Source organism: Martes martes (assembly GCF_963455335.1).
Source record: "Martes martes genome assembly, chromosome: 8".
In the NCBI taxonomy this organism is placed as follows: domain Eukaryota; kingdom Metazoa; phylum Chordata; class Mammalia; order Carnivora; family Mustelidae; genus Martes; species Martes martes.
In genome coordinates, this window is record NC_137895.1 from 108,400,278 (window position 1) to 108,411,809 (window position 11,532).

The 11,532-nt window shown below is 38.2% G+C and overlaps 1 protein-coding gene across 2 annotated transcripts in view; it reads left to right on the plus strand.

Annotated features, from left to right (window-relative positions):
• Positions 1–11,114, plus strand: part of USP18 (ubiquitin specific peptidase 18) — a 63,528-nt gene extending 52,414 nt beyond the window's left edge. For both annotated transcript variants that reach the window (XM_080812448.1, XM_080812449.1), the window contains one exon: positions 10,501–11,114. In XM_080812448.1, coding sequence (XP_080668574.1) covers positions 10,501–10,546 — 46 coding nt within the window. In that variant the 3' untranslated portion in view covers positions 10,547–11,114. The remainder of the gene's footprint in view (positions 1–10,500) is intronic.
• The last annotated feature ends 418 nt before the right edge of the window (positions 11,115–11,532 follow it).

Below are 11,532 nucleotides of genomic sequence, written 5' to 3' on the forward strand. Positions count from 1 at the left end.
AATTCTCCTTTTTTGGTAGGGTCTTTGCCTGGTTTGGGGATCAGGGTAATGCTGGCTTCATAAAAAGAGTCTGGAAGTTTTCCTTCTGCTTCAATTTTTTGAAACAGCTTCAGGAGAATAGGTATTATTTCTTCTTTGAAAGTTTGATAGAATTCCCCAGGGAATCCGTCGGGTCCTGGGCTCTTGTTTTTTGGGAGGTTTTTGATCACTGCTTCAATCTCGTTACTAGATATCGGTCTATTCAGGTTGTCAATTTCTTCCTGGTTCAATTTTGGGAGTTTATAGTTTTCCAGGAATGCATCCATTTCATCTAGGTTGCTTAGCTTATTGGCATATAACTGTTGATAATAACTTCTGATGATTGTTTCTACTTCCTTTGTGTTAGTTGTGATCTCTCCCTTTTCATTCATAATTTTATTAATTTCGGCTTTCTCTCTTTTCTTTTGGATTAGTGTGGCCAATGGTTTATCGATCTTATTGATTCTTTCAAAAAACCAGCTTCTAGTTTCATTGATACGTTCTACTGTATCTCTGGTTTCTACCTCATTGATCTCTGCTCTAATCTTGATTATTTCCCTTCTTACGTGTGGAGTTGGTTTGATTTGTTGTTGATTCTCTAGTTCTTTAAGGTTTAGAGACAGCTGGTGTATTCTGGATTTTTCAATGTTTTTGAGGGAGGCTTGGATGGCTATGAATTTCCCCCTTAGGACCACCTTTGCTGTATCCCATAGGTTTTGGAGTGAAGTGTCTTCATTCTCATTGGTTTCCATAAATTGTTTAAGTTCTTCTTTGATCTCCTGGTTGATCCAAGCATTCTTAAGCAAGGTGGTCTTTAGCTTCCAGGTGTTTGAGTTCCTTCTGAACTTTTCCTTGTGATTGAGCTCCAGTTTCAAAGCATTGTGATCTGAGAATATGCAGGGAATAATCTCAGTCTTTTGGTATCAGTTGAGCCCTGATTTGTGACCCAGTATGTGGTCTATTCTGGAGAAGGTTCCATGTGCACTTGAGAAGAATGAGTATTCTGTTGTTTTAGGGTGGAATGTTCTGTATATATCTATGAGGTCCATCTGGTCCAATGTGTCATTCAATGCTCTTATTTCTTTATTGATTTTCTGCTTCGATGATCTGTCTATTTCTGAGAGAGGCGTGTTAAGATCTCCTACTATTAATGTATTCATATCAATATGACTCTTTATCTTGATTAATAGTTTTCTTATGTAATTGGCTGCTCCCATATTGGGGGCGTAGATATTTACAATTGTTAGATCATCTTGGTGGATAGTCCCTTTAAGAATTATGTAGTGTCCTTCTGTATCTCTGACTACAGTCTTTAGTTTAAAATCTAATTTATCTGATATGAGAATCGCTACCCCGGCCTTCTTTTGAGGCCCATTGGCATGAAAGATGCTTCTCCATCCCTTCACTTTCAGTCTGGGTGTATCTTTAGGTTCAAAATGGGTCTCTTGTAGACAACATATGGATGGGTCTGGCCTTTTATCCAATCTGCAACTCTGTGTCGTTTTATGGGCGCATTTAGGCCATTCACATTGAGAGTGATTATTGAGAGATACGTTTTTATTGACATCATGTTATCTTTGACGTCTTTCTTACTGTCGATTGTCTCTATATTTCTGTTCAATGCTATTCTTAGGGTTTTTCCTCTTTTATAGAACCCCCCTTAATATTTCCTGCAGTGTCGGCTTGGTGGTTGCATAGTCTTTTAAGCCTTGCCCGTCTTGGAAACTCTTTATCTCTCCATCCATTTTGAATGTCAGTCTTGCTGGATAAAGTGTTCTTGGCTGCATGTTCTTCTCATTTAGTGCCCTGAATATATCTTGCCAGCCCTTTCTGGCTTGCCAGGTCTCTGTGGACAGGTCTAATGTTATTCTCTATGATCCACAGGTAAGTGAAACCATATGATAATTGACTCTCTCTGCTTGACTTATCTCACTTAGCATAATCTCTTCCAGTCCCATCTATGTTGATACAAAAGTTGGGTATTCATCCTTTCTGATGGAGGCATAATACTCCATAGTATATATGGACCATATCTTCTTTATCCATTTGTCCATGGAAGGGCATCTTGTTTTTTTCCACAGTTTGGTGACTGGCCATTGCTGCTATGATCACTGGGGTACAGATGGCCCTTCTTTTCACTACATCTGTATCTTTGTGGTAAATACCCAGTAGTGTAATTGCAGGGTCATATGGTAGCTCTATATTTAATTTCTTAAGGAATCTCCACACTGTTTTCTAAAGTGGCTGCACCAACTTGCATTCCCACCAATATTGTAAGAGGTGAACCACATCTTCTTTATCCACTCATCTGTTGAAGGGCATCACAGCTCCTTCTGCATATTGTGGACATTGCTGCTATGAACACTGGGGTGCAGATGCTCCTTCTTTTCACGGTGTCTGTATCTTTGGGGTAAATACCTAGTAGTTCAATTGCTGGGTCGGAGGGTAGCTCTATTTTTAACATCTTGAGGGACCTCCATACTGTTTTCCAGAGTTACTGTACTAGGTTGCATTCCCACCAACAGTGTAAGAGAGTTCCCCTTCTCCACATCCTTGCCAATATTTGTTGTTTCCTGCCTTGTTGATTTTTGCCATTCTAACTGGTGTAAGATGGTTATCTCAGTGTGGTTTTGATTTGAATTTCCCTGATGGCTAGTGATGTTGAACGTTTTTCATTTGTCCGTTAGCCATTTGTATGTCTTCTTTGGAGAAACGTCTGTTCATATCTTCTGTATATTTTTTGACTGGATTATTTGTTTTTTTGGTGTTAAGTTTGAGAAGTTCTTTACAGATCTTGGATACTAGCCCTTTATCTGTAATGTCATTTGCAAACATCTTCTCCCATTCCATGGGTTGCCTCTTTGTTTTGTTGACTGTTTCCTTTGCTGTGCAGAAGCTTTTTATCTTGAAGAAGTCCCAGAAGTTCATTTTTGCCTTTGTTTTCTTTGCCTCTGGGGACGTGTCTGCAAGAAGTTACTGCAGCCGAGGTCAAAGATGTTGCAGTCTGTGTTCCTCTCTAGAATTTTGATGGATTCCTGTCTCACGTTAGGTCTTCCACCCACATTGAGTTTATCTTTGCATATGATGTAAGAGAATGGTCCAGTTTCATTCTTCTGCATGTGACTGTCCAATGTTCCTGGCACCATTTATGGAAGAGACTTTTTTTTTTCCATTGGGTATTCGTTCCTGCTTTGTCAAAGATTGGTTGACCATAGAGATAAGGGTCCTTTTCTAGGTTCTCTATTCTGTTCCATTGGTCTATATGTCTGTTTTTGTGCCAATAAAATATTGTCTTGATTACAGCTTTGTAAGATAGCTTGAAATCCAGCCTGTGATGCCACCAGTTTTGGTTTTCTTGTTCAACATTCCTCTGGCTAGTCAGGGTCTTTTCTGGTTCCATACCCATTTTAGGATTATTTGTTCCCACTCTGTGAGAAATGCTGGTGGCATTTTGATAGGATTTGCACTGAATGGATGGATTTCTCTGAGTAGCATATACATTTTAACAGTATTTGTTTTTCCAGTCTGTGAGCACAGAAGATTTTTCTATGTCTTTGTTTCTTCCTTAATTTCGTTCATAAGTGTTCTATAGTTTTTGTAGTACAGATCCTTTACCTCTTTGGTTAGGTTTATTCCTAGGTATGTTATCTGGTTTTGGTGCAGTTGGAAATGGGATAGATTCCTTGGCTTCCCTCTCTGCTGCCTCATTACTACTGTACAAAATTGCAGTGAACTTTTGTGCATTGTTTTTTTTTATTCTGCCACTTTGCTGAATTCCCATATTAGTTCTAGCAGTTTTTTGGTGGAATCTTTGGGGATTTTCACATAAAGTATTCTGCCATCTGTGAAGAGTGAAAGTTTGATTTCTTTGGTGTTTTGGATGCCTTTTATTTGTTTTTTGTTGTCTGATTCCTGATGCTAGAACTTTGAGTACTATGTTGAAAAACAGTGGTGAGAGTGGACATCCCTGTCATATTCCTGACTGTGGGGGAAAAGCTCTCAGTTTTTCCCCATTAAGGATGATGGTCAATGTGGGTATTTTACAGATGGCTTTTATTTTTTTTATATAATTTAAAAAATTTTAATAAACATATAATGTATTATTAGCCCCAGGGGTACAGGTCTGTGAATTGCCATACAGATGGCTTTTATGATATTGAGGTCTGTTCTCTCTATCCCTACACTGTGAAGAGCTTTAATTTTAATACAGAAATGATACTGTATTTTGTCTGATGCGTTTTCTGCATCAATTGAGAGAATTATATCATTCTTGTCCTTTCTTTTATTAATGTGGTGTATCAATGGACTGATTCGCAGATACTGAACCACCCTTGCAGCCCAGGAATAAATCCCACTTGGTCCTGGTGAATAATCCTTTGAATGTACTGTTGGATCCTATTGGCTAGTATCTTGGTGAGAATTTTTGCATCCAGGTTCATCAGGGATATTGGTCTGTAATTCCCCTTTTTGATGGGGTCTTTGGTTTGGGGATCAATGTAATGCTGGCCTCTTATAGTGAGTTTGGAAGTTTTCCTACATTTCCATTTTTTGAAACAGAAGAATAATGATTTCTTCTTTTTAAATGTTTGGTAGAATTCACCTGGGAAGCCATCCAGCCCCGGACTCTGTTATTTGGGAAGTTTTTTCATTACTGCATTAGTTTCCTTGCTCGTTATGGGTCCGATCAGGTTTTTTTATTTCTTCCTGTTTCAGTTTTGGTAATTTACATGTTTCTAGGAATGCATCCTTTTCTTCCAGATTGCCTAATTTGTTGGCATATCATTGCTCTGTATTCTTAAAATTGTATTTATTTTGTGTTGGTTGTGATCTCTCCTCTTTCATTCATGATTTTATTAATTTGGGGCCTCTCTCTTTCATTCTCTCTCTCTCTCTTTTGATAAGTCTGGCTATGGGTTTGTCAATCTTATTAATCCTTTTAAAGAACCAGTTCTTGATTTCACTTACCTGTTTTACTGTTGTTTTTTTAAAAATTTCTGTATCATTGATTTCTGCTCTAATCTTTATTATTTCTCTTCTCCAGCTGGTTTTAGGCTTTGTTTTGCAGTTCTTTCTCTAGCTTCTTTAGGTGTACATTTAGCCTGTATATGTGAGACTTTTCTTGTTTCTTGAGAAAGGTCTGTATTGCTATGTAATTTTCTCTAGGACTGTCTTTGCTACATCCCAAAGATTTGAGCAGTTGTATTTTCATTTTCATTTGTTTCCATGAATTTTTAAAAATTCTTCTTTAATTTTCTGATTGACCCATTAATAATCTTTAGTAGGATACTTTTTAACCTCCATGTACGTGTGTTCCTTCCAAATTTTCTGGAGTTCAAGTTTTAAAGCACTGTGGTCTGAAAATATGAAGGGAATAATCCCAGTCTTTTGTACTGGTTGAAACCTGATTTGTGAACCAATATGTGATCTCTTCTGGAGAATGTTCCAGAATGTGTATTCTGTTGCTTGAGGATGGAATGCTCTCTATATATCAGTGACATCCATCTGCTCCAGTGTGTCATCCAAATCCCTTGTTTTCTTGTTGATCTTTTGCTTAGATGATATGCCCATCACTGTGAGTGGGGTGTTAAAGTCCCATATTATTGTTATTATTGTGTTTCTTTATGTTTGTTATTAATTGGCTGCTCCAAGCTGGGGCATAAATATTTACATAAATATTTATAATTAATATATTAATTATATCATTAGCATGATAAATGGCTCTCCACTTCCTCACTTATTTAAATTTTTAAATTTTTTATAATTTATTTAATTTTTCAGTGTTCCAAAATTTGTTGTTTAATTTACCACACCCAGTGCTCCATGCAATACGTACCCTCCTAATACCTACCACCAGGCTCATCCATCCCCTTACCCCATCCCCTCTAAAACCCTCAGTTTGTTTCTCAGAGTCCACAGTCTTTCCTGGTTCATCTCCCCCTCCAGTTTCCCCCAATTCACTTTTCCCTTCCTTCTCCTAATGTCCCCCATGTTATTTCTTATGTTACACAAGTAAGTGAAACCATATAATTGACTTTCTCTGCTTGACTTATTTCACTCAACATAATCTCCTCCAGTCCCATCCATGTTGATTCAAAAGTTGGGTATTCATCCTTTTTGATGGAGGCATAATATTCCATTGAATTTATGGGCCACATCTTCTTTATCCATTTGTCCATTGAAGGGCATCTTGGCTCTTTCCACAGTTTGGCAATTGTGGCCATTGCTGCTATGAACATTGGGCACTACATCTGTATCTTTGTGGTAAATACCCAGTAGTGCAATTGCTGGGTCATAGGGCAGATGTATTTTTAATTTTTTGAGGAATCTCCACACTGTTTTCCAAAGTGCCTGCACCAACTTGCATCCCCACCAACAGTGTAAGAGGGTTCCCCTTTCTCTACATCCTTTCCAACATTTGTTGTTTCCTGTCTTGTTAATTTTACACCTAACTGGTGTAAGGTGGTATCTCAGTGTAGTTTTTATTTGAATTTCCCTGATGGTAGTTTAAAAAAAAAAGATTTTTATTTATTTATTTGACAGAGAGAGAGTGAGAACAAGAACACAAACTGGGGGAGTGGGAGAGGGAGAAGCAGGCTTCCCACTGAGCAGGGAGACTGATGTAGGGCTCGATCCCAGGACCCTGGGATCATGACCTAATCCAAAGGCAGATGCTTAATGACTGAGCCACCCTGGTGCCCCTCTATTTCCTCACTTTCAGTCTGGAGGTGTTTTTGGGTCTAAAATTTGTCTTCTATAGACAGCATTTTGATGGGTCTTGTGTTTTTTTTCTTTCTGATTCCCTTTGTCTTTTGATTGGAGCATTTAGTCCATTTACATTGGGAGTAATTATTGAAAGATATGAAGTTAGTGCCATTGTATTACCTATAAAGTTGCTGTTTCTCTAGATTATCTTTCCTTTTTGGTGTATGTTACTTTTGGGCTCTCTCTTTGCTTAAATTATCCCCTTTAATGTTTCTTGCAGGGCTGGTTTAGTGATTCTTTTGGTTTCTGTTTGTCCTGGCTCTTTTTTTTGTCCTAACTCTTTATCACTTCTTCCACTCTGAATGACTCGCTGGATAAAGTATTCTTGGCTGCATATTTTCCCCCTTTAGCATGTTGAATGTATCATTCAAGTCCTTTCTGGCCTGCTGGATCTGTGGATAGATCTGCTGCCAGCCTTATGTTTCTACCCTTATAGATTAAGCATCTGTTGTCTTAAGCTGCATTCAGTGTTTTCTGTTTGTCTCTGAAATTTGCAAGCTTCATTATTATATATCAAGATGTTGACTTATTTTTATTGATTTTTGAGGGGAATTCTCTGTGCCTCCTGGACTTGAATGCCTGTTTCCTTTCAAGTTAGGGAAGTCATCCTCTATATTTTGCTCAAGTAAACCTTCTGCCCCCTTTCTGTCTCTTTTTCCTCTGGGACCCCAATTATTGTAATATTGTTTTTCTTGTGGTGTCACTTATCTCTTGAATTCTTCCCTTGTGATCTAATAGTTGTTTATCTCTCTTTTTCAGCTTTGTTATTCTCCATAATTTTGTCTTCTATATCACTGACTCTCTTTTCTGCCTCATTTATCCTAGCAGTTAGAGCCTCCATTTTGTATTGCATCTCAGTAATACCTTTTTAAAATTTCAATCTGATTAGATTTTAATTCTTCTGTTTCTCCAGAAAGAGATTTTCTGACGTCTTCTTTGCTTTTTTCAAGACCCATAGTATCTTTATTATCATTCTAGTTCTGTTTTATTATCAGATTCTGGTTCTGACATCTTACTTATATCCACATTGATTAAATCCCTGGCAGTGAGTACTGTCTATTGTTCTCTTTTTTTGGTTGAGTTCTTCTGCATTGTCATATGTCCAGAGAAGAATAGATGAAATTCGAGACCAGAAAAGGTAAAAATAGCAACAGTGATGCCAGAAAGATATACACTAAACAAATCAGAAGAAATTAGAAACCAAAAAAGAGAAAAGAAAAAGGAAACATTTTTTCATGTGTGTGTTAACCATGTGTATGTCTTCTTTGGAGAAGTGTCTGTTCATGTCTGCTGCCCATTTTCTGACGTGATTGTCTGTTTTTTGAGTGTTGAGTTTGAGGAGTTCTTTATAGATTTTCCCAGCACCATTTATTGAAGAGACTGTCTTTTTTTCTACTGGTTATTTTTTTCTGCTTTGTTGAAGATTATTTGACTATAGAGTTGTGAGTCTATATCTGGGTTCTCTTAAGGAGGGCACATATTGCATGGAGCACTGGGTGTGGTACATAAATAATGAATCTTGGAACACTGAAAAAATAAAATAAAAAATAAAAATAATAAAAGAAACAATAAAATTAAACAGAAGGTGAACAGAACAGAATAATAAACTAGATCCTGGGTGTATTTTGGTCTGTTTGTCAGAAGAAACTAGATCCCAAGATTGTAAAGAAAGAAAAAAATATATGTATACACAAATAAAATTGAATACAATGAAAGCAATCAAAAATGATAAATATATATGATGTAACTGTAAAAATATAAATTAAAAAAGACCTAGAAAAAGAGTTAATAAAATAAGAAATTAGGTAAAAAGGAAAAAATTTAAAACTGAAAAACTAAAGAATCATGAGAAAAACCCATGAATTCTAAATACTGTTTTCTCCTAGCACTGGAGTTTTGCAGTTCTGTATGATAAGTAAAGTTGGTATTAGCCAGATGTTCTTGCTGATATTCTGGGGGAGGGACATTTTGCACTGATTCTCATGTGTCTTTGCTTGAGTGGTATTGCGCCCCCTTGCAAAGGAGGCTAGGCTCAGTATAAGTAGTTCTGGATTGCTCTATGTGGGATTTTTTCCCCTGAAGGCTTCAGCGCCAATTGGGGGGATGACAATGAAAACTATGGCAGCCTGATCTCCAGCCTTGGAGCTGAAAGCTTGCACTCCCCACTCCCCAGTGCACCATCAGGGAAAAGCAATTACTTGTGTCTCCCTGGTTTCTGTCTGCAGTGCTCACCTAGCCTGTGATGCAGCATTTTTATCTCAGACATGTGACCCCCCCCCTTTTGAGTCTCCAAACTTCACAGACTCCTGTGGTACACACCTGTGCTGCTCCTCCCAGGACAGGGAGGGGGGGTCTTGCTGCAGTTCTGCCTTTTTCTGGGCTCCTGCTTCGAGAATGGTCCCCCAGCCATGCAGTGGTTCAAGGTTTATGGCAACACCAAGCAGAAGAACCACTCCTGGGCTTGCTGTTTGAAGCCAGGTTCCCTGCTGCAATGCTTGGAACTCTGCCACACTCAGGCTCCCTGTTCTTTTAGTGACCCTAGGGATCATGAGACCATATCGTCTGACCTGGGATTTTGCCTGGCTTTGCCTCCTGAGCACCTTTCAGCAGGGACATCATCTCCCAGTGGAACAGACTTCTAAAAATTCTTATTTTACACACTGTTGCTTATTTAACTTTTTCGTAGCCAGCTTATGGAGGCTCCCTTCCCCTGAGGTTTATCTTCCCATATATTGCTTCAGATTCACTTCTCTGCACCTCCTACCTTGCAAAAAAGTGGTGACTTTTCTATTTGTAGAATTGCAGCACTTCTTTTCTTAGATCTCCAGTTGAGTTCACAGGTGTTCAGAATGATTTGATGAGCACTGGGTGTCATACTGAACTGATGAATCCCTGAACATTTTATCAAAAACCAATGATGTACCATACCTTTGCTAATTGAATTTAAATTTTAAAAAAAGAATGATTTGATAGCTCTTTAGCTGAATTCCAAGGGCCGGATCAAATTAGTGTCCCCTACTCCTCTGCCTCCAGATGAAGTTAAAGCAGAGAGACTTTGTAAATTTTTCCATTGAGTTTCTGGATTTGGGGTGACATTGTATACCAGAGGTGGTATTTGAAATGATTTCAGCTGTAGTAGTGGACCTTATCACTTGAAAAATAATGAATAAGGTGAAATTTTTGTTTGAAATCCTCTCACAATCTTCTACTTTTTATCTTTGTCTTTTCTTTCTTCTGAACATCTCCTTTTGGTGCCCATTCTTTATCCCTTTCTGGTTGCCAGTGATTCTCTCATTATTTAGATCAGGGTTTGGCAAACTGTTTCTGTAAAGGACAAGATAGTAAACATTTTGGGCTTTGTGAGCCATATAGTCTCTGTTGCAACCACTCAACTCTGATCTTGTACCACAAAAACAGCCACAGACAATGCATGAATGAATGAATGTGGCTGTGTTCTAGTTAAACTTACTTGCAAAAACAGGGTTAGATCTGGCTTGTGGCCTGGTAGTTTGTCAACCCCTGATACAGATATCAACTAATAGAAGCTAAGTTGCTATTTTCCCAGGTTACCCATTTTTTCCCCTCTGTGGTGATGGATAGATGAAGACTTGATTCAACAACCAGAAACTTTTCTGATGCTTGTCCTATCATGAATTAGTAATGTGTCAATTAACTATGAATGTTTCATTTCTGTTATGCTGTTGCATTTTTTTCTTCTAGGAGAGAAACCGCTTATCTTCTGGTTTACATGAAGATTGAGTCCTAATGGATGTACCCTAAAACTTCAGAGACTGACAGAATTTCATTTTCCTCTCTATTGGATCTGCTGACTCTTCCATGAAATTTTGCAGTGAGAAGAAGCCTCATTTTCAAATTGTGTAAATTGTTTATAATTAGGGGTAATTTAACAGTATTGCAGGGGACTTGATCAGTCAGAATAGATACTTCCACCTCTAGACTGTTGGCCATATGGCTGGGGAAGAGAGTGCTCCTTGCTGTGGAAGATATTAATTCTTTAGTTAGGGTAGTTTGGGAGTCCAGATGCTCCTAGGGGAAGAGAAACCAGGCCGACAATGGCGGTGGGAGGCATTCAGGGGGCAAGAGGCAATGTTAGGGAGGTATTTCAGTATTTTACAGCTACTGTGACAGTACTGGTATGTACTAGTAGAATATGATTTTTGTTTATAATTTAAAACTATTTTAGAACACATATCAATTCTATAAAAGTCAAATGTTTTGTCACTGCTATTCATTTATGTGACAAATACATATTGATCACCTACTCTCCTTAAAATAGCGTGCTAGGCACCACTGTGAATAAAGTTCTTTTTCTCAAAAGGAGTTTGCAGTTTAATGGGGGGGGGGTGGTGATTAATATACATTAAATACAGAGGGTTTGTGCTTCAGGAGTTAAAGGACAGTGAAATACTTCTATTGTGGGGCCATGGGAGAATCCATGAAGCTGGAAAGGGGGTTAGGATGGAGGATAGTTCATGTACATGGGTAAGCATACACAATGGCATGGCTGAAAAAGGCAAGGCTCAAGGTTCAAAGATTATCCACAAACCTGGCTTCCCTCTACCAAGGAAGCAGTGGAGATTGATAAGCCTAGGTGGTAGGTGATGCTCAGAATATAGTAGGTCTTGAACTACTAAGAAGTTTGGATTCAATTTAATAGGTAATGAGGAAACATTGAAAGGTTTCAAAAAGGAAAGGAGTGTTTAGTGGTGTTTTTGGTAAAATGAATCTGCT